Below are 23,232 nucleotides of genomic sequence, written 5' to 3'. Positions count from 1 at the left end.
CGGCGAGGCCGAGAGGGAGGCTGGCCTCGAGGGGCCCCTCTGGCAGCGCGCCGCCCGCCGCCCCCGCCCCGCCTGCCCGGCTGACGTGGAGGCGCCTCAGCGGCTCCCGCCTTCCCGGCGACCCGTCCCAGCTCGAGGGCCTCCCTCGTGACGTCGCCACCCTCGAGCCAATCGCGGCGCGAGAAGTGGATCCTCGTTGCCACGCCCCGCCCTTCAGGATTTGCCAGCGCTTCCCCCCGAGTGGCAGGCCGCGATTGGTGGTCTTCCAGGCTTGTCCAATCCGAGAGAGGCACCTCAGGGCATGCTGGCAGTGTGCGGGCGCCTGTTAAAGGGGAAGGCCCCGCCGGCTGCGCGCGCACCTGCCCCGCCCCCTCTCGGCGGAGCGGCGGCTGCGCGTGAGGCGAGCTCGCCTGGCGGCTATAAGGGCTGCGCTGCTCCTGCCGAGTCCGCGGAGCGCCTGGTCCGAGGCCGCCTGGCGGGGAGCCGGAGCCGGGGAGAGAGCGAGATGGGCGCGGCCAAGGTGCTCGTGCTGGCGCTGCTGCTGGCCGTGGCGAGCCTCGCCTCGCCCGCCAGCGCCCAGGCGGAGCGCGAGGGCCCCGCGGACGGTGAGCGCGGAGCGGGGTCGCGGGGACGGGCGGGCGGGCGGACGGACGGGCGGGCTTCCGGGCCCCGCGGCGCCTTCAGAGGCTCTTTCCCGGCCAGGCGCCCCTCTCGCCTGCCTCTTACAAGACTTGCGGAAGCGAGCAGTTCCCGGGGCTGACTGGAGAACGGCCCCAATGTCTCCTTAGCGTTTGGTCCGTCCAGTGGTTGCCTCTTCCTCTGCCTTGGGCTGCAGGGCAGCTGCAGCAACAGGCCAGAGCTGCAACTTCTGGCGTCGGAGGAAGGGGTCTGCCCTCTAGGGAAGCTCAAGCGTGGTAAATTGGTTAGTCTCTTAAGGTGCCACAAATACTCTGTCTGGGGTGGTGTAGAAAAGAGTGCTGAACCCCTTTGTCTGATCTGGAAAGATGATTCTTGCCTCCTTGTGTACGTAAATTTAGGCACAAGGAGCACCAAAAGGCAGTAAATGAAATATTTGAACGCAAGTTTCTATTGCCAGATCTGTTTCTGACTTGAGTGACCTTCGGGGAGGGAGGTCTTTAACACAGTGGCAGAGCACATGCTTCAAATGCAAATGGTCCCAGGTTCCCTTCATGGCATCTCCTGGTAGGACTGGGAAGATGCCTTCCAGAAACCCTGGAAAGCTGCAGCTGCTATTTAGTATTGAAGACAAAGCAAAAACTATGGTCTGACATTGTGAGACAGCTTCCTGTGCGCACAACTTTGTTTCTTTTTTTTTTACTTGCATCCTCTTTTGCAGAAAATGGAACCAGAGTTGTGTTGTGTACTGCTCCAAGGCACTGTGTTTTCACAGTAGATGTTCATACTGGATTGTGCTAGTTGTTTGCATTGTTATACAAATGAGTTCTCTGGAGACACTTGTTTGCAATTTTAACCATACTGATTTAAACACATGTAATTAAATCTGCCTAAACCATATTTGCATGTGTAAATTGGGGTTAATGGCAACATTCAGGATAAAAGCTCTTCATTTATATACTGGGCATGAAACAGTCATTTCTCCCTCACACAATTTGCTGTTATCCCAGAATTCTTTTTCATTTCATCTTGTTGGAAGAAACTTACGAGTTATTCCAAGGTCAGTGTTTTAGGGACCTTTAGAATTAAATATTCTAATTTTGGAAAAGGTACTTAACAGTTTTTAATGACTGGTGTTTTAATGCTTTTTTAATCTTTTGTTGGAAGCCGCCCAGAGTGGCTGGAGAAACCCAGCCAGATGAGCAGGGTATAAATAATAAATTATTATTATCCAAGTACCTTTCAACATGGGTTCTGTTGTAAGAATCTTCTATAAATGATTGTAGATCAGGGCTGTGAAAGCTAGAAAATAAATGTCCTTCATGGCTTACCTGCTTCTTTTCTTCCAGTTTATTAGCCACTGAGACCTTTCTATTCTAACACAAGCTGGATAGCAAGCTTGAATTTAGGTTTGTTGATGTTGGAGAAGCTGTACAGGTGGCATGATAATAGTACTGAATGTTATGCCTATTTTTTTGTGACCAAATATTATAGCAGCATGTTTCTTGTTCAGAGAACGACTTATCTTTTCCACATTGATGTTTGTTGCTTAATGAACTGGGCTTGTTTGATTCCCAACACACCACACTAACAGCATACTCCACCGTAAGGCCTGTTCATTAACAATTGTTACTTTTGTTTCTTTCTAAAGCTAGCCTACCAAGCCAAATGAAACCCACTATTCTTTGGGAGGTTGGTGGGATTAGGGTGGGCCTGTAATAGAAGCCCAATAAATGGAAGAGAGAGGGACTCTCCTGATTCTGGGTAAAAGACACTGGGCTGCGAAGGCCCAAGAACCAATAGGCAGGGCAGCTGAATTGTCTGTTCTGGTTTCTTTTATTTATCTCTTTTGCTACCGCTCTACCCCGCCAAACACCTGATCGGCACAGCAGCAAAAAAAGGTGCATCGTTTGCTGCCACGCTGCTGGGGGGATAAGCGCTTCAAAAAAAGACATGTATTGATAGATTTAACGTGGCTTGCAATGACAAACCAAGTGCAATGTGCTATGCATCAGGCTGCCTTTTGAACAACTTGGGAACTGTGGCTGATGCAGAATTCAGTGGCCAGGATTGCTTACTACATTGCTGACTGGAGCACGATGGTCTGAGTATAAATCTTGACATGACTGCATTGGCTGCAAACTAAGTTTGGGGCTCAGTTCAAAGTGGTGCTTTGGACTTATAAAGCCTTGCGCAGCTCAAGGGTGCAGGTGCCGCTGTGGTCTAAACCACTAAGCCTCTTGGGCTTGCCAATCAGAAGGTTGGCAGTTCGAATCTGCACAATGGAGTGAGCGCCTGTTGCTCTGTCCCAGCTCCTGCCTACATAGCAGTTCAAAAGCATGCCAGTGCAAGTAGATAAACAGGTACCGCTGTGGCAGGAAGGTAAACGACATTTCCGTGCGCTCTGGTTTCCGTCACAGTGTTCCGTTGCATCAGAAGCGGTTTAGTCATGCTGGCCACATGACCTGGAAAGCTGTCTGTGGACAAATGCCAGCTCCCTCGGCCTGAAAACAGACGAGTGCCGCACCCCATAGTCGCCTTTGACTGGACTTAGCCACCCAGGGGTCCTTTGCCTTTTTTACCTACGCAGCTCAGCACCCCAACATCTCAAGGGCTGCCTCTTCCCAAGTGAACCAACCCGAACCCTGTGCTCTTCATTTGAAGGCCTTCTCAGTGGTGGCTCCCCATTTGCCCAGGGAGGGGCAGCTGACACCACCTCTGTTTTTAGACACCAGATTTTGGGTCATGGATTAAGAGGGTACTTGGGTACGTTTGTGGTCTCTTGCTGTGCTCATCTTTGGGGGGGGGTTTAGATCTGTCATTTAATATATTTCTATGTCATGTGCATTTTAGGTTCTTATTTTATTCTTGTTCTTATAGCTGATTTTAATGTTATGGGGGTTTTTTACATTATGAAAAAAGTGACAATAATATTATATTTTTCCCTCTCCCTTAATTAGACTTTGTTGCCCCAGGGGAGACCAGTGTTGATGATGATGACGAGGACATTGATGATTATGATGAAGATGATAGTTCAGAAATCAAAGAGGAAAATGGTGTTGTCGTATTGAATGATGCAAACTTTGACACTTTTGTTGAAGGAAAGGACACTGTGCTTCTGGAGTTCTATGCCCCTTGGTAAGTCTGGTTCCAGTGTTTCCATCCTCCTCCTTGAAGTTAATTCATATTTCATGTCTGCCATGCTGCAGTAGGATGTTTCTTCTTCCCGCTGTGAGTTCCCATAAAACAGGACGAAAGCTACTTAGTGCTCTTTGTATTTATTTTAAATCAGTGTGCTATATATTAAATACCCTTTTCTGTACTTAAGCACAATTGTTGATGGAGGGGATTTAAAGTGTTCAGAAGAAAAAAATATGGTTGGTGCTGTTGAAATGTGCATGCTGGAGTGGGAGTGCACAATCTCGTGGTGCACTTGCATCCAATTGCAAAAAGTGTGTGTGTTATGTCTGCACTGATGATGTTAAGCAGAGGCTTGACAACCATATGTCAGGAGTGCTCTGATGGTGTTTCCTGCTTGGCAGGGGGTTGGACTCGGTGGCCCTTGTGGTCTCTTCCAACTCTATGATTCTATGATGATAATGATAATGATAATGATAACAATAATAATTTATATGCTGCCCATCTGACTGGGTTCCCCCAGCCACTCTGGGCAGCTCCCAACAAATTAAAACAATATCACATCAAACATCAAAAACTTCATTGAACATGGCTGCCCTTAGATGTCTTCCAAAAGTCATATAATTGTTTATTTCCTTGACATCTGATGGGAGGGTGTTCCACAGTGGGGGCTCAACTACCAAGAAGGCCCTCTGCCTGGTTCCCTGTAACCTCACTTTCTCCAGTAAGGGAACCAGCAGAAGACGCTTGGAGGAGGACCTCACTGTCTGGGCTGGATGATGGAGGTGGAGACACTCCTTCAGGTATATTGGGCTGAGGCCATTTAGGGCTTTAAAAGACAGCACCAGCAGTGAATTGTGTGCGGAAACATCCCGGGAGCCAATATAGGTCCTTTAAGACCACTGTTCTATGATCCTGGCAGCTGCTCCCTTCCACTGAGCTCTCACAGGAACATCTGACAAATAAGGAGCTTTCACATCTGTTGTCAGAAGTGGCACAGTCTTGGGAATTCTGCTCTGATGTATGGAGCAGTGTGAGCAGACCAGAAGCACTTGGCTGGACACAGCTTCAGTAATGCCTGCAGCCAGCAAAACCCCAGTGTTTAAGTGACCCTGGAATTTATTTCCTGGTGGGCTTTGGCCTTCTGGGCAGTGACTTTGTTTCTTTCCAGAATTTGAGCCAACCTGTTCAAGCTACCCAGACATGTGACATACCTGACTGCTGTGTTGTAAAATCAGCCCTATCGTTTCTCAAAAGTTGTGCTGTAGAAATTGAGTGCTGAAGTTAAACTCTTGCAGAATTAATTTGTTTTTCTTCAGGTGTGGGCATTGCAAGCAGTTTGCACCAGAATATGAAAAAATAGCCCAAGCATTGAAAGAAAATGACCCTCCCATCCCAGTTGCCAAAATAGATGCTACAGCAGCCTCCACAGTGTCAGGGCGTTTTGACGTGAGTGGCTACCCAACCATCAAAATTCTGAAGAAGGGGCAGCCTGTGGATTATGAGGGCTCAAGAACAGAAGCAGGTGAGCAGCAGCACACTTCTGATCCTGCAGGCTTTTCTTAGGCTGTTTAATACACCCTTTCATTCACTCAAAATCTGAGTGGTGTCTTCTAAAATACAGGAAGGATCCTTTTTCCGCCCAGGGCCCCCATGCCTGTGGTAGCGGAAGGGCCAGAGGGAAACGTGAGCAGAACAAGGCCTATACCTTTTGTCTTTGTGCAGTAAACTAGCTTCTACACCCACACCTAGACACCCCTCTGTCCTCCATCCAGGCAAGGCAGCAGCATTTTCAGAGGTCAGGGACACCACCCAAGTTGTGAAGTAGAGCCAGTGAGGTCTGAGGGTCCTATCTGTGGCTCTAAGGGCATGTTACAAGCTTGCATTGATAGAGGATGTACAATTGACTTCCCATAATACTCGTGTATACCGTAATTGACATCCATGTTTCTGGATATCATGCAAAGGAATTGTGTAATTCCCTCCACAGGGAGTTGTGCTAGCTGTCCCCACACCAGGGGCCTCTTCATCTCCACTTGGGGCAGAAGCTCCGGAAAAGGGATGCATGGGATGCTTAACACAGCACTGTAATATGAAAATAATCCTAATGCAGAGTATTTTGCATTAAAAGCTTTTAAAATGGCTTAAACACATTGCAGTATCACCAGAAAAATAAGCTGTGTTAACTGAAGGATTTTCTAGGAACCATGCCTCCTGCCCCCAGCTCCAAGCTAGGTGAGCTAGCAGCAAATCTGTAGGTGATTTTTGTAATCAGCAGTACTGTGGTAGCAAATTCCTTTTTCTGTGCAATTGTAGAACTGCAACATAGAATTTCAGAGCAAAGTCAGTTAAGAAGGACTTGTTTTTGTGCATTTTAACTCCTGTGGGATGTGAAGTAGAATCAGAGCTGGTAATCTAGTCCAACCCCCTGCAGTGCAGGAATCTTTTGCCAAATGTGGGGCTCAAAGCCACAACCCTGAGATTAAGGGTCTTGAGCTTTTTGGATAGCTCAGCCGGAAGAGCCTAGGACCAACCCGCCAGTTCTCCATCATTCTAAATGGGTGGCTGGAAGACTGATAGTGCCGTGTACAAACAGATTAGATTTCTATGTGATTAACATTTAGTATAATGAATTTTTTAAAATAAAGTATCTGTGTGCTGAACATGACTTTCAAGGTGAGTGTATGTAGATAAGAATAGGCAGGTAATAGAATTAGTCGGCAGACAGTATTCTGCCAAGGTTCTTTCCGCATAAAGGGATAGTTGTTGTCAAGGCAAAGGCAACCTGGTTCCCTCTCCACATGCAAGGTCTTTGCAGTAGACAAGCTGCCCCTTCTTCCTGTCATTGCTCATTTTTCTCTTCATATTCTTTTTGTAGAAATTTTGGCTAAAGTGAAAGAAGTTTCGCAGCCTGATTGGGTCCCACCACCTGAAGTCACATTAGTGTTGACCAGCGAAAACTTTGATTTAGTCGTGAACGAAGCTGACATAATCCTGGTTGAATTCTATGCTCCATGGTAAGGGGAAAGAGAGTTTTTTGCCTTTTAGCTTTCGCAGTGTTTATATATTCCTTCATTTGATAGAGGAACCGCAAGCAGAATTTGTGTGCCCTGCCCCGGTACAAAATGATAGGGCATGTTCAGTTTGGCTTTATGGAGTCAATATTCCTGCTGCATTTAGAGCTTTGGAAAAATTTGGAGCTAGTGGGAGGGGACTGACTGTATCTTCGTAATCTCCAGTGCACACCTTTATCTGGTATGTGCAAAAACATTACACCATGGTTTATCTTTTCAAAGAGTTTGATTTGTTTAAAAGGCTGGGTAACAAAGATTATAGCTGTATGTATGGTGTATTCAGTTTTTGATGTAGGTTGCTTCTAGGTAGTACTTGGAGTAGACCTGTAATCTTATTAGTTTTGTGGCATGCCTTCAGATGAAATGAAAACATGCAATGTCTTGAGATGAGGATTGGCAAGATCATTTTCTATTTCTGCCTTCCTGTTTGCTGCATTTGAATGCAGTGGTACCTCGGTTTACAAACTTGATCTGTTCCTGAAGTCCGTTCTTAAACCGAATTCTTTCTTAAACTGAGGCGCGCTTTCCTTAATAAGGGCTCCCGCCACTGGTGCCCTTCCACCGTTTGGATTCCATTCTTAGACCAAGGTAAAGTTTGCAAACCGGGATACTGTTTCCAGTTTTGCGGAGTTCATAAACCGAATTGTTCTTAAACAGGACTGTTCTTAAACCGAGGTACCACTGTATTGACAAGTATTCAGTCTGTTGAACCTCTATGCAAATGTGCAATTTTCACTGCTTATGTAAGTTATTAAGCAGCCACTGGATAACCAAGGTCCTGTGTGTGTATGCCTGTCATCTGCAATTTGCATAGGAACTTGAGGATCCAGCTCAAAACATTGACAGTATTTTCAAACCAGCTGCATCTCTGGGGCACTTGCCTACAAAATGGATACAGATGTATGCTGTGATATTTTATCTTACCCAATCAAAGTATTGGCACTTCAGAAAAGACAGGGGAAGGGGAAGGGGAACAGAGCTATCTTTTCAAGCAGTGAGAATAGATTTCTCTCCATTATCTTTGAGAGCTTTTGGCTACCAAGTTACCCATTCTTGTTCCCTATTGAGGTGTGGGCACTGCAAGCGGTTGGCTCCAGAATATGAGAAAGCAGCCAAGGAGTTGAGCAAGAGAACGCCTCCAATTCCCCTTGCTAAAGTTGATGCTACTGCTGAAACCGATCTTGCTAAGAGATTTGACATTTCTGGATATCCATTACTCAAGATCTTCCGCAAAGGCAAACCTTTTGATTACAATGGTCCAAGAGAAAAATACGGTATGGTTTGTAAAGCACCTTCTTTTTCTTCACAGTAAATACATGAGTTTGGACCTGTTTGTGTTTCATAGACACTGAGCTAAGAATTACATTTTATATGTATGTAAGATGATGTTGAAACTGCCCTGGACTTAGGCAGCATTTCTTGTTTCTATTAATGCTATTTGTATAATTGGTCTGTGATTGGTAATTGCCTGCACCTTACTTTGAAATGTTATAGAAAGTTTTTGTTAATGTATAAGGGTTTATGCATACAGAGAAAAAGGACAAAATGGTTAATTTCAGTGTTTTGTTTAATTTGGGTGTGTTTTGTCTTGCACCTGCAGCTAGTCAAGCAAGTGGGAATGACTCACCACAATCTATAGTATAAATACTGTTGTGTTTAAGGCAAGTTTGCTCTTGGCCAGAGCCTAGTCAATCTGTGCTGGATCTACAATTGTATGTAACTGAAAATGCATTATGCTGTCAGTAAAGCAACTGACTTTCTAGATCTGCTTGGTGTTTCTCTGTTGCTTTGGCACACTCCATGGGCATTAGGATGGGACGTGCCCAACATTTTTCATGCCTAAGGCATAAACGTATCAATGGAGGGAGAGAGTGCAATCTTGTTTCTTCTGTGGATTTAAGCTTCCAGCCTGAGAGCTCATTCCACATCAACTGAGGAACTCCTGAAGATGTGACACAAAACCTCAATGTATTCTGAAGATTGCTAGGATTTTTGAGCTTCACTATTTTCTCACTGGCATTAGCAAAGCACCAGGGAACCATAATCAGACAAGCAGTAACTATAGCACAAGGATATAATTTTGAACCAGGATAAACTACATACTGTATGATGACAGCACTTTAAAAATTGTTTTGAATCTTGGCTGCTTGTTGTGTTTGGTCATATATAAACTTTATTTATTTTTTAATATGTATTACTGCTTTCAGTTTGAAAACTTGCAACATGGTTCATCTGATGTTTTATTTGCTACTGTAATTTAACACTAATAAGGCAATAGTTAGCAGCTACATAATAGAATAAAATTACTAGCAATAATAAAACTATCAACAGGTTTTTTTTATTTAAAAAAAGCCCTGGGGAAAACAAGTCTTTGGAACATGTTAATTTTAATTTTTTTTTTTAATAATATTTTTATTAATTTTCCAACACATATTGGAACGTTACAATACATTATACAAAGACAAACAAACACATAAACACACACAAATATAATTTCAAAACCTTCTTTTCATAAACCTTACTTCTCAGACTTCCCCATACCTCTCCTTTCTGCATCCCTATTTCCAAATTTCTTTCAGCAAATCCTCATTTAATTTAACTAGTTACTCTTTTTTCTCCCTTCTCTCTTAATCATTTACAGCTGTAATCCTCTTTTTTCTCTAACCTCGACATTTTAGCACTCATTAATTTTATAGTCATTCTTAAGATACACTTTAAATTTCTTCCAATCTTCCTCCACCGTCTCTTTCCCTTGGTCGCGGATTCTGCCAGTCATCTCGGCCAGTCCCATGTAGTCAATCACCTTCGTCTGCCATTCTTCCAGAGTGGGTAGTTCTTGTGTCTTCCAATACTTTGCTATAAGTACCCTTGCTGCTGTGGTAGCATACATTAAAAAAGTCCTATCTCTCTTTGGCACCAATTGACCGACCATGCCCAGGAGAAAAGCCTCTGGTTTCTTATGAAAGGTACATTTAAGTACCTTCTTCATTTCATTATAGATCATTTCCCAGAAGGCCTTGATCCTCGGGCATGTCCACCAAAGGTGATATAAAGTACCTTCAGTTACATTACATTTCCAACATTTGTTATTGGGCAGATGATAAATTTTGGCAAGCTTGACTGGGGTCATGTACCACCTGTAAATCATTTTCATAATATTCTCTCTTAAGGCATTGCATGCCGTAAACTTTATACCGGTGGTCCATAACTGTTCCCAGTCCGCAAACATGATATCATGACCAATGTCTTGTGCCCACTTAATCATAGCTGATTTAACCGTTTCATCCTGCGTATTCCATTTCAACAGCAAGTTATACATCTTTGACAAATTCTTAGTATTGGAATCTAACAATTCTGTTTCTAGTTTTGATCTCTCCACCTGGAAGCCAATTTTCCTGTCTTGTTTATATGCCTCCATTATTTGATAATAATGAAGCCAATCTCGTACTTTAAACTTCAGTTTCTCATAACTCTGTAGTTTCACTTTTTCACCCTCTTGTTCTAAGATTTCACAATATTTTGGCCATTTGGATTCCATATTAAGTTTTTTCACCTCCTTGGCTTCCATTGGCGACAGCCACCTTGGAGTTTTATTTTCCAACAGATCTTTATAGCGAGCCCAAACATTGTATAGAGCTTTCCTAACAATATGATTTTTAAAACCTTTATGAACTTTTACCTTATCATACCATATGTATGCATGCCAACCAAATCTGGTATTGAACCCTTCTAAATCTAAAATGTCTGTATTCTCAAGAAGAAGCCAGTCTTTAAACCAGCAGAAAGCTGCTGATTCATAATACAATTTTAAGTCCGGCAGGGCAAAAACCCCTCTTTCTTTTGCATCCGTTAATATCTTCAATTTTATTCTGGGCTTTTTGCCCTGCCAGACAAATTTAGATATATCTTTCTGCCACTTCTTGAAACAGTCCATTTTATCCACAATCTGTAATGTTTGAAACAAAAACAACATTCTAGGCAAAACATTCATCTTAATAACAGCAATTCGGCCTAACAAGGAAAGCTTCAAATTTGACCATATTTCTAGATCTCTCTTTACTTTTATCCAGCATTTCTCATAATTATCTTTAAATAAGTTCGCATTCTTAGATGTCATATTGATCCCCAAATATTTCACTTTCTTGGCTACAGTTAATCCAGTTTCATTCTGAAACCACTCCCTCTCATTAACTGTTAAATTTTTCTCCAGTACTTTAGTTTTTTGTTTATTTAACTTAAATCCTGCCACTTGACCAAATACTTGAATTAACTCTAAAACTCTTTTCGTACTAGTGTCTGGCTCTTGTAGGGTAAGTACTAGATCATCTGCAAAAGCCCTCAATTTATATTGTTTAGCTCCAACCTGAACCCCTTTAACCAGCTGGTCCCCTCTTATCATATTTAACAAAACCTCCAGAACCGATATAAAAAGATATTGGATATAAAAAGATATTGGGTACCCCTGCCGTGTCCCTTTTTCTATCCGAAATTCTTCAGTAACCACGTTATTTGCAATTAACTTTGCCTTTTGTTCAGAGTATATTGCACCTATACCATTTTCAAAACCTTGACCTACCCCCATCCCTTGTAGATTCTTCTTCATAAAATTCCAGGAAATATTGTCAAAAGCTTTCTCCGCGTCCACAAAAATAAAAACTGCCTTAGTATTTATATTAACTTCTAGTAACTCTATAATGTCTATTATATTTCTCACATTGTCTGATAAATGTCTTCCTGGGAGAAAGCCAGCCTGGTCCTTATGAATCTCTCCCACCAACACTTTTTTCAATCTTTTTGCCAAAATATCTGCAAAAAAATTGTAATCCACATTAAGTAATGATATAGGGCGGTAGTTCTTAATATGGGTCTTTTCAACTTCTGTTTTTGGTATAAGTGTAATGTACGCTTCTTTCCACGATTCAGGTGCCTTTTTCCCCTCTAAAATTTCATTGCAGACTTCCTTCAAAGGTTGTACCAACCATTCCTTCAAAGCTTTATAGTATCTGGAAGTCAATCCATCTGGTCCTGGGGATTTTCCCAACTGCATATTTTGAATGGCACCCTCTATTTCTTATTCAGTTATTTTCTGGTTCAAAACCATTTTGCTTTGTTGTGAAATTTTTTGTAATCCATATTTCTTGATAAATTCGTCTATCTCTCCTTCGTTCTCCGGCCCTTGTGAATAGAGTCTTCTGAAGTAACTCTGAAAACAATTTCTAATCTCATTTGGTCTATAAATGTTCTTTCCATCCACCTCTAAACTTGTAACCGTATTTAATTTTTGTCTCTTCTTCAATTGCCATGCCAAAAGTTTCCCACACTTATCTGCTGACTCAAATGTCCTTTGTCTCATTTGCTTAATTTTCCATTCTATCTCTTGATTCATCAGTTCCATATATTGCGTCTGATAAAACTTGATTTCTCTCAAAATCTCCTGGGACTTTGGTTTAAGCCTCAATTTCTTTTCTCCTTCTTTTATCTTTTCTAAAATCTTATCCTTCTTCTCATTTTGTTTCTTCCTCTTTATAGAGTTCTGTTGTATTAAGAAACCTCGCATCACGGCTTTACTTGCGTCCCAAATTACTCTCTTCTCCACCTCAGTTTTCAGATTTATCTCAAAATAGTCTCTCAAAGTTTTTTGGGCCTTTTTGTAGACCTCTTCATCTCTAAATAGGGTGTCATTCATCCTCCATCTAAAGGAACCAGCTGTTGTTAATTTCATCTCCATCTTTACGGCGTTATGGGCGGAGCAAGTCTTTGGGCAGATTTCCACTTTCTTTATCTTTGGAGCCATCCCACTAGTTATCCATATTTGGTCAATTCTTGTCCATGTCATTTTTGCTTCAGAGTAAAAAGTTCCCTCTCTCTCGAGAGGGTTCTTTGTTCTCCAAATGTCAATCAAGTCCATGTTATCAGTCATTTCGAAAAAGGTCTTTGGTAGTCTCCCATCTTTGGAGACCACCTGTCTTTGTGCTTTGTCCATGTTTGTGGAGACAACTCCATTCATGTCTCCCATCAAAATTAAATTATAGCCCATATAGTCCATTAATGGACTTTAAAGGAACATGTTAATTTTTAGTTGTCACGTAGTGCCTCTTTCAGAGAATAGAGCACTTGCAAAACATAACCAGTTTTCACTTTAAAAAATAAAATGCTTTTTGTCAAGCAATAACACAAGTTTGTGTTTTTCTTTTTGTTAACCAGGCATTGTTGATTACATGATAGAACAGGCTGGCCCTCCATCCAAACAAATACAGGCTGTCAAACAGGTACAAGAATTTGTGAAAGATGGAGACGATGTTATTATTATTGGGTTTTTCAAAGGAGACCAGGACCCAGCCTACCAACTGTATCAAGATGCTGGTAAGCCCTTCCTCTCTTGTCCATAGTATGTCAACATTTGCTCAATTCCTACACTTGGAAAGTGCTTTGTAGACATTTCTGATAGTGCAGACTAGGAGACAAACTTGCATCTTATAAATATTAGTCTATTTTCTTGTAGCTACAGTGGCTTGTCGGTTCTCAAAATGTTGCCCACATCCATTTTCTGGCTTTTCCCCTTGATGTTTTCTGGGGTGACTGCCTCAAGAATGGAGGCAAAAAAATTTATAGGGAACATGAAACATAGGTATAAAAACACAAACGCATGAACACATGAAAATGAAATTTAAGCAAGTGGAAGCAGCATCTGTGTCTCTTGATGTAATTGAGCATGTGCAGAGCAACAGAAAAGAGCTAAAGCAGGAAAGAATGGTTTTATTATCTGGGACTTGAAGACCTCAGTCCTGTTCTAGTCATCCCAGCTCAGAAAGGGCATTCTCCAGAGTACTAGAAAGAACTACTAAATTGTTTAGGTGTTTAGCACTCTTTCCCTATAGGTAAAGGTAAAGGTACCCCTGCCCGTACGGGCCAGTCTTGACAGACTCTGGGGTTGTGCGCCCATCTCACTTAAGAGGCCAGGGGCCAGCGCTGTCCGGAGACACTTCCGGGTCACGTGGCCAGCGTGACATCGCTGCTCTGGCGAGCCAGAGCCGCACACGGAAACGCCGTTTACCTTCCCGCTGGTAAGCGGTCCCTATTTATCTACTTGCACCCGGAGGTGCTTTCGAACTGCTAGGTTGGCAGGTGCTGGGACCGAGCAGCGGGAGCGCACCCCGCCGCAGGGATTCGAACCGCCGACCTTTCGATCGGCAAGTCCTAGGCGCTGAGGCTTTAACCCACAGCGCCACCTGCGTCCCTCTCTTTCCCTATAAAGAGAGGCAAATGCAATTGAGACTGTTTGAGAGGGGGATGACTACGGGGAATACATGAAAGGTTCTTAAAATTATGAATAATATGGAGAAATTAACAAGTGTAACTTTCTTGGTCATCCACTGAAATAGATTTGTAGTAGCTTCAGGACAGAAAATATTAGGTTCTACTGTACACATTGGTTTGGTTCCGATGTAATGTTACAAGAACAAACCCAGCAAGACTCCATCCTTCATGCAAGACAGAAGGAGATTTGAAAACTCCCACACCCAGTTTTGAATTAGTTGCAGTTCACCATCCCTTGAAAGAGCAAGGGAGCCCATGAGCCTCATATTTTCCCCAACTAGGTCTCATGATGGCAAATACTGATGTCCAAACCATGCCAATGTGTAATTAATTTACAGAATGCAAAACCACAAGAATGGGGGTGAGGCCACAAGTAAACAGGCCTTTTTAAAAAAAAGGATTAGACACATTCATGGAAGAGGTCTGACAACAGTCATTAGCCTTCATAGCTACATGGAAGCATTTGATCAAGAGAAAGTGTGCCTCTTAATTCTCATTGCTGGGGACAAACTAGAGATGAGCATTGCCTTCATGCCCTTTTGTGAGCTTCCAGATCCGTTTGGAGGTTGGTAGTGGTTCATTATTGGATTTGTGTGTACTGTTTGAAGCTTTGTCATGTAAATTGTTCCAAAACTAAAGGATAGTAATGCTATGCAAAATAATTCAGATTGTTCTGCATTTATTTGAGTTTTCAAGCTCTGCATAAAACAAATACAGAAGGAAAAAAGGAAAAACAACAACCGGATGTATATCCATTCAGTCTCTGTAAGAAATCATATCATTACATAAGTTCTCTAATAGCAACAGAACTTTAGACCAGAGTTGTCTGGGCAGTAATCCTTCCAAGAGGAGATCTGGGAACTCAGCAGTACCATAGACCCAGATGGTCTGTTTACAAACCCTCACTCCAGGTGTCAATACTTTTGCAATTTCCTTTCTCCTCTTTGGTATTCCTTCAAACCTCTCTCTCTCTCTCTCTATATATATATATATTATTATTATTTTCAGCTAATAACCTAAGAGAAGAATTCAAGTTCCATCATACCTTCAGCAATGAAATGTCAACCTTTTTGAAAGTGGACCCAGGAAAACTGGTGGTGATGCAACCTGAAAAATTTCACTCAAAATATGAACCTAAAATGCATGTTTTAGAAATTAAAGTGAGTACGTCTATCAAGGCTATACTGGGTACAAACAAGTTGGTTTTCTTTTATTCATTTTATTTCTTGGTGCTCCAGCTTGCATCTTAAATCTAATGCTCAAGACCCAATATAGCTAGAGCTGTGGCTACTGAAATGAACATATGAGAATTCTGAGTGTGCCCAGTTGAAGCAAACCCCAGGAAGTTCCAAAGTGATAGATGTGCAAAATCTGAACAGTCACTTGCAGGAGAGACTAAGCTAAGAGAAAATGGAAACAGGCTCTTAGGGAGACTTCAGAAATGAAAAATCTTGGTGGAGAGTAGAGCACAGAAATCTAGGCTTGGCGGCAGCGTGTATAGTGGTGGCAGGGGTGGAGAGAAAGAAATCTACCCAGCCAACATGGCATGGAATAAGCTGTTTCACTTAGCAGACACTTGGAAGTAAGCTACACATTGCCAGAGCCTGTCACCCAACCTGTCTTGTAATCATGGTAGCCAGGCTTTCTGTGAGATAGCAGGAAATCCTGAATTCTGTAGCTAATCCTATTTTCTGAGTCTGAAAACTGAAATATTTTCAACACGCCTGTTGTTTCTTCTGGGTGGTGGTGGTTTTTTAAGAAAAGGTTTTTTAAGAAGAGGCCTTCTGTAATGTAAACTCCTCCAATGGTCACATCCCACTGATTTTTGTTTCTGTAAACAGGATTCCACTGATGCCACTGAAGTGAAAGACCATGTGGTGAAGCATGCCTTGCCTCTTGTGGGTCATCGCAAATCTGCCAATGACGCTAAGAGATACACCAAGAAGCCTCTGGTAGTTGTTTATTATACAGTGGACTTCAGCTTTGATTATCGTGTTGGTAGGTATTACTTTTAGTTAGTGTTGTACCCAATGTCATACTTGGAGTGGCGCCAATGAAGTCATACAAACATAGAAATGTAGAGTTGGAAGGGACCCCGAGGGTCTTCCAGTCCAACTGCCTGCGATGCAGTAATCTCAGCTAAAGCATCCATGTGGGAGAGCCATCCAATATCTGCTTAAAAGCCTCCAAGGAAGGAGAGGCCGCAACCTCCCAAGGGAGACCGTTCCACTGTAACAGCTCTTACTGTCAAAGTTAACTGGAGGAGAGCTCAGTCAGTAGAGCATGAGATTCTTAATTTTAGGTTTGTGAGTTCAAGCTCCATGTTGGGCAAAGGATCCCTGCATTGCAAGGAGGTTGGACTAGATGACCCTCGTGGTCCATTCCAATTCTGTTATTCTGAATCCATTGGTTTGAGTCCTACTCTCTAGAGCAGGAGAAAACAAGCTTGTTCCATCTTCCATGTGACACCCCTTGAAATATTTTTAAACGGCTATCATATTTCCTCTTAGTCTCTTCTCCAGGCTAAACATACTCAACTCTCTTAACTGTTCCTCATACGGCTTGGCTTCCAGACCCTTGATTATCTTGGTTGCCCTTCTCTGCACACGTTCCAGCTTGTCAATATCCTTCTTAAATTGTGGCATCCAGAATTGGACAGAGTATTCCAGTTGTGGTCTGACCAAGGCAGAATAGAGTGGTAATATTACTTCCCTTAATCTGGACACTTGGCTTCTGTGGATGCAGCCTAGAAGAGCATTAGCTTTTTTGCTGCAGCATCACACTGTGAACTCATGTGACGCTTGTAGTCCACCAAGACCAAGGTCCTTTTCACATGTGCTACTGGCAAGCCAGGTGTCCCCCATCTTATATTGGTGCAGCTGGTTATTCCTGCCTAAGTGCAGAACCTTACATTTGTCCCTATTGAACTTCATTTTGTTAATTTGGGCCCAGTTTTCTGATCAAACAGTTCAGACAAGCAACCAGTCTTAATCCAAAAGAGACACGCTCACCCGCTTTCAGTCTCCTCCACCAATCTCTCACAAACGCCCCTATTTCCAAGTCCTGGTCATGAGCTCCCAGAATCGGCAACCAGGTAAGTATAACTGGGTTGAATATAACCTGCTCCAGGATAAACCAGATGTCTCTAACTTCATTGTGTGTTTGTTGTCTTCAGCTACTCAGTACTGGCGAAACAAAGTCTTGGAAGTGGCTAAGGACTTCCCAGAATATACTTTTGCAATTGCGGATGAAGAAGACTATTCTTCTGAGATAAAGGATCTGGGACTTGTTGACAGTGGAGAGGATGTCAATGCTGCTATCTTTGATGAAGGTGGTAAAAAGTATGCCATGGAACCAGAAGAGTTTGATTCTGATGTGCTGAGGGAATTTGTTGTCTCATTCAAAAAAGGTAAACTGTAGTTGGATTGTGGACAATCCATGCTTCCTGAAGGCAGCCCTGTTTAGGGAAGTTTTTAATGTTTAAAGTTTTATTTTGTTTAATATTCTGTTGGGAGCCACCCAGAGTGGCTGGGGAAACCCAGCCAGATGGGCGGGCTATAAATATTATTATTATTATTATTATTATTATTATTATTATTATTATTATTATTTATTATTTATTATTATTATTTACAGTATTATGCTTCCTTAAATTTGCGTGTAAGTTCACTAGCCCCCTGTGTAATTCATGAGCTTAGTTCTCTCTCACACTTTCCCAGAAGCTGGATAAACCTGGATGTAGCACCATTTAAAGAGAAAACTGAGCCTTTTCCCCTTCAAATGCCAGCAAAAATAGTTTGAAATATCTAGTCCTACCCTCTGCATACTTGATATAACTATTTTATCATGGGGAAATTGTCTTAAGATGAACCACCCAAAATGTCACAAATAGTGAGCCAGCTTTTCAGCTCTTCACCAGGTTATTATTATTATTTATGAAATTGGTTAGTGGCTTTAGCTTGCACAGGGCAACGCAAGGGAACAAAAAAACCCCACATAGATACAGTAAAACCAGAGGTGTGTGGGGGGGGATACATTAAAATCATCCCACACACTTCTAAAAGGCCACAGACTGCTTAATTAGCCAAAGGCCTCGTTATAGAGGAAAGTATTTGCCTTGCCTCTAAAGAGATGTAACAAAGGTGCCAGGCAAGCCTCCCTGGCGGGTAGCCACTTCAAAAAAGCCCATTCTCATGTTGCCACCCTCTGGACCTCCCTTGGAGGGAAGGGAGCACACAAAGGGCCTAAGTTGATGACCGCAGAGAGGGTCCGTTCATATGCAGAGAGGTATTTTGGTCCTGAGCCGTTTAAGGCTTTATAGGTAAAAACCCAGCACTTTAAATTGGGCCCTGAAACTGATTTGCAGTCAGGCCTGTCTTTCCTCAGTGAGCAACCTGGCTGCTGAATTCTGTATCTTAAATTGCAAAAAAGGAAATATTTTAGTTTTGTTCTTCCCTATGGGCCAATATGCCGTATGTCCCAAATGCTGTGAAAGGCAATTTTCGTCAAACTGTACTTTGTGATCTAAACTTTTCACAAGTGATCATTCAAGGAGCTATTTACAGAAAAATTGGAGCTGTGGATTGGGGGGGCGGGTTGGCAGTAACTCATCTATGTTAGTAGTGTTGTTGCCAACTTCTGTGAACTAACTGCAAGGGACATGGTCTTTTATGACAGTATTCCTGTTTCCTTTCCTAGGTAAACTGAAACCCATTGTGAAGTCCCAACCGGTACCAAAAAATAACAAGGGTCCTGTGAAGATTGTAGTTGGCAAAACGTTTGAATCTATAGTGATGGATCCAAAGACTGATGTTCTCATAGAGTTCTATGCTCCCTGGTGTGGACACTGTAAGAAGCTTGAGCCCATTTATACTGAGCTGGGTAAAAAATACAAAACTCAGAAAAACCTGGTCATTGCCAAAATGGATGCTACTGCCAATGATGTCACCAATGAAAATTACAAAGTAGAAGGATTCCCCACCATCTATTTTGCTCCTAGCAATAAGAAAAAGGATCCTATTAAATTTGGAAGTGGAGAAAGAGATCTGGAAAGCTTGAGCAAATTTGTAGAAGAATATGCCACCAAACTAAGTAGGACAAAAGAAGAACTTTAGGTGGAACAACAATCATTGGTGAAGAGTTAATGCAAACTTACTGAAATATTGATTGGGGAAAACAACTTAGCACCTGGAGCAAAGAGAATTTGGGGGTGGCAAAACAATGCTGTATGAGATTTTTGTATTACAAAAGAAATCTGAACACTGAACTTTTTGATGTAAATGGTTTTTATTAGTTTCAGCAGTTTTGATCTAAGAAAAATACATTATTTTTTGTTACTAACTTGAGTCCCCCCCCCCCCGAAAGCAAAGCTATAATACTTTTTCCAGACCCTTGTAATAAAATCACTTCTAGAGCTGTTGTCCCCTCAATATTGCCTCTTTCTCCTTCTTCCCCCTCAACAAGAGACGCACACACACCAGGCCTGGGACTCAGTGCTGCTGCTGTGGCCGCCCCAGAGCACCAACTGGGTGCTGAAGTTGGGAGCTTGAATCTCACCGCCAGCTGCTGCATAATCCTGGTCATGTGGTTGCTCTTGCCTTTCCCCGCAAGACATCCTGCTTTTCCTGTGTGCTCAAATTATGCAATGTTCAAAATAATAAAAGGAAACCTCCAAAGGAACAAAAGGTTCCAAAGCTTGGCAGAGGAGTGGCCACAGTGAGTGCGAAGCAGGTGGGGAGAGAGGCTGCCATGAGCATCACCAGAATTTATGTTGCGGGTACAGGACATCCTTTCGTCGTCCTCTATCTGGCTCAGTCTAGCAGATTTGGAATGAAATGCCTCAACAATAGTTGTTTTAAATTGCTTTTGACTCAGCAAGCAGTTCAATTCCAAATTTTCTGATTATTTCTACCTTTAAGTATTTTTATTTATTTACGTGTTTTAGGGAATCAGCTGTCCCCTGCCTACACCCATGGATGCTGCTGCTACAAGCCCCCCGGAATAGCATGCTGCAAGGTTGCTGGTACTCTGTGAAAGGCAGCCCCATGGCTCACGGGTGAGGTTAGAGGCCACAGGCAGGAGGGCTGGCCCAGTTGGCCTCGCAGGGAGTATGGAGACTGAGCAAGTGCCTTCACTGTTGGCTTTCATGCATGCCCAAATGTTGCAGAGGGCCACAGAAAACGCCTCAAGGGCCGTGTGATCACCCACCCTGACCTAAGGCCACAGGGGATGCTGCTGCTGGAGAGTGCCAGGGGGGTGTTATGCCTGGCAGTCTGTCCTGCACTTCCTAAGAGAGGCCACTGCGCCCAAGTTCAGGGCAGAATGCTTGTCCCTCATCCTTGTTGGAAGTAAAAGTCAGCTGCCCATCCAATCGGCTTTTTGTACTTTGAATGGTAATACAGTGGTGCCTCGCAAGACGGAAAACCCGCTAGACGAAAGGGTTTTCCGTTTTGGAGGCGCTTCGCAAAATGAATTTCCCTATGGGCTTGCTTCGCAAGACGAAAATGTCTTGCAAGTTCCTGCGGGTTTTTTTCCCTTTTCCCCCCCTTTACCTAAGCCGCTAAGCCGCTTATCAGCTGATCCGCTGATAAGCCGCTTAAAAGCTGATCGCTGAAAGCCGCTAAACCGCTAATAGCGCTAATCCGCTAAGCTGTCAATGGGCTTGCTTCGCAAGACGAAAAAACCGCTATACGAAGAGCCTCACGGAACAGATTAATTTCGTCTTGCGAGGCACCACTGTACAATTTAGGTACTGTACTCTGAACTGCACCATTATATTGTAAACTGCCCCGTCTTTGGATAAAGGACAGTATATAAATTTAATAAATAAATGAAATTAAATCTTGTCCTTCGCCTTAGGTAGGAGGATGTTAGGCTGGGCCTTACTAAGAAGCTACTTAAATGTTAGGAGAAAGCATGTGATAAGGTGCAAATAACGGGGGAGAGGAAGGCAACCTCCTGAAGCAGATTCCAAAGCCAGCGCACGAGAACTGGAAGCCCCCCTTGTAGAAAGGACTCTACAAACAGAAAGAGGTGCTGCATGTACTTTTGTTACCCAAGAAAATCTTAATAAAAACATTTTTTAAACCAAAAAACCCCCTCCTTATTTCCCCCAACAGGCAGACAGGAGTCGGTGATGCTTTTGACCTCCTCATTCAAACCATTTAGGCCAGGCCAAGGGGAACGATCTGACCTTCCAGCCAATGGTCGGGGGGATGGACATCTTCTTGAGCAATTGCCTTTATAGTGGGCCTATAGATCTCTCATAACTTTTTATGATTTTACTGCATGGTTTTAATGTTTTGTAAATGACTGTGATGTGTGGCATATCACAGTGGCATATAAATAACCCAATAACCCCCCCTCCAAGAAAACCCCCCACATTTTAAAAGGGCATAGGATGTCAATCAAATCAACCAAAGGTCTGGTTAAAAAGGAACATTTTTGTCTGGCGCCTGAAGGTGTATAATGAAGGTACCAGCTGAAACTCCGCTGCAGAGAAGGCCCGTTCTCATGTTGCCACCTTCCGGACCTCTCAAGGAGGAGGCACACAAAGAAAGGCCTCAGAAGATGATCTCTGAGTCTAGTTAGATTGATATGGAAAGAGGTGGTCCTGAGCAACTTAAAGCTTTATAGGTCAAAACCAGCACTTTGAATTGGGCCTGGAAACTAATTGGTAACCAGTGCAGTCGGACCAGGATCAGTGTAATGTGCTCAAACTGTCTTGCTCCGGTGAGCTACCTGGCCGCTCAATTCTGCACTAGCTGAAGTTTCTGAACCATCTTCAGAGGCAGCCCTATGTATAGCACATTGTGGTAATCTAACCTTGAGGTTACCAGAGCATAGACAACAGTAGTTAGGTTATTCCTGTCCAGAGAGGGGCGCAGCTAGGTCACCAGCCAAAGCTGATGGAAGGCGCTGCGGGCCACTGAGGCAAAGGATCCAGGAGTAGCCCCAAGCTACGAACCTGCTCCTTCAGGGGAAGTGTAACCCCATCAAGAGCAGGCGACCTCCCACCCATCTGGTCTAGGGAACCACCCACTAACAGTCTTATCTGGATTGAGCTTCAGTCTGTTGGTTGTCATCCAGTCCATTACTGAGGCAAGACACTGGTCCAGCACTTCCACTGCCTCACCTACAGATGTAAAGGAGAAATAGAGCTGAGTGTCATCAGCATACTGCTGACAACATACTCCGAACCTCTGGATAACCCCACCCAGCAGTTTCATGTAGATGTTAAACAACGTGGGTGATAGGACTGAGCCCTGTGGAACCCCATACTGAAGGTTCCACAGGGCAGAAAAGCATTCCCCAAGGAACACTCTCTGGGAACAACCATCCAAGTAGGACTGGAACCACTGCAAAGCAGTGCCACCCACTCCTAGTTTGGAGAGCCGCTCCAGAAGGATACCATGGTCGATGGTATTGAAAGCCACTGAGAGGTTGTGAAGAATTAACAGGGACATGTTTCCCTTGTCTCTCTCTGTGCCAAAACCCCGATTGAAATGGTTCCATAAAATCAGTTTCTTCCCAAAGCGCCTGGATCTGGTCTATTTATTTTTATAAATAAGGCAAATAAATAAATAATATTACTAACGGACTCTCAGACATATTGCTGTTCCTTTGGACCATTTTTTCCAGGACTGCTGCATGCAAATGGAGGAGCGAGCAGGGAGCAAAAGCCTTTGCTGAAGCCTGTGTGTGCATGACCATGGAGCTGTTGGGTCTGCCTTGCATTTGCCCAGTAGCAGACTTTGGGTTCTCAAATTTCAGTGGTGCCATGTGCAATGCTAAAATTCAGCACTGCTCTCCTCTCATGCTCCACTCTGTAGCATTGTTTTGGCGCCCCCTGAAGTGACCATCCATCCTACGCACTATATGTGGGAGATTTTGCAGTCAGTCTAACAATGCATATTCTTGCTTGTTAGCACATCAAAGTGTTAAGACCATAAAGCTTTATAGCTGATTGGTAGAGAAGGCTCTGTTCAACATAATTTCCCCTCCTCTCCTAAGAGGAAAGGAGCATACAGTGGAACCTCAAGTTGCAGACATAATCCATCCTGGAGGC

The 23,232-nt window shown here is 43.2% G+C and overlaps 1 protein-coding gene across 2 annotated transcripts; it reads left to right on the top strand.

The window, feature by feature from the left end:
* The first annotated feature begins 281 nt into the window (after positions 1 to 281).
* On the top strand, positions 282 to 19,594 carry PDIA4 (protein disulfide isomerase family A member 4). 2 transcript variants are annotated; one of them, XM_079981959.1, is made up of 11 exons: positions 504 to 605; positions 1,358 to 1,394; positions 3,597 to 3,774; positions 5,094 to 5,299; positions 6,653 to 6,791; positions 7,917 to 8,122; positions 13,053 to 13,211; positions 15,174 to 15,325; positions 16,007 to 16,163; positions 17,341 to 17,574; positions 18,864 to 19,594. In XM_079981959.1, the coding sequence occupies exons 2-11, from the start codon at positions 1,361 to 1,363 to the stop codon at positions 19,277 to 19,279; spliced, it is 1,881 nt and encodes a 626-aa protein (XP_079838085.1). In that variant the 5' UTR covers positions 504 to 605; positions 1,358 to 1,360; the 3' UTR covers positions 19,280 to 19,594. The 2 variants fall into 2 exon arrangements, with proteins under 2 accessions (XP_079838084.1, XP_079838085.1); XM_079981958.1 differs by lacking the exon at positions 1,358 to 1,394 and having other exon boundaries at positions 282 to 605.
* The last annotated feature ends 3,638 nt before the right edge of the window (positions 19,595 to 23,232 follow it).

Source organism: Podarcis cretensis, assembly GCF_951804945.1.
Source record: "Podarcis cretensis genome assembly, chromosome: 6".
NCBI lineage: Eukaryota > Metazoa > Chordata > Lepidosauria > Squamata > Lacertidae > Podarcis > Podarcis cretensis.
The sequence above is the reverse complement of the archived record's forward strand: the minus strand, read 5'-3'. Positions and strand labels throughout refer to the sequence as shown.

Excerpts from the sequence above, each read along its gene's own strand:
- PDIA4 (XM_079981958.1), top strand. The coding sequence starts at position 302 with ATGCTGGCAGTGTGCGGGCGCCTGTTAAAGGGGAAGGCCCCGCCGGCT. Across the intron at positions 606-3,596 it reads GCGCGAGGGCCCCGCGGACG|ACTTTGTTGCCCCAGGGGAG; the intron begins GTGAGCGCGGAG and ends TCCCTTAATTAG. Across the intron at positions 15,326-16,006 it reads TGCATGTTTTAGAAATTAAA|GATTCCACTGATGCCACTGA; the intron begins GTGAGTACGTCT and ends TTCTGTAAACAG.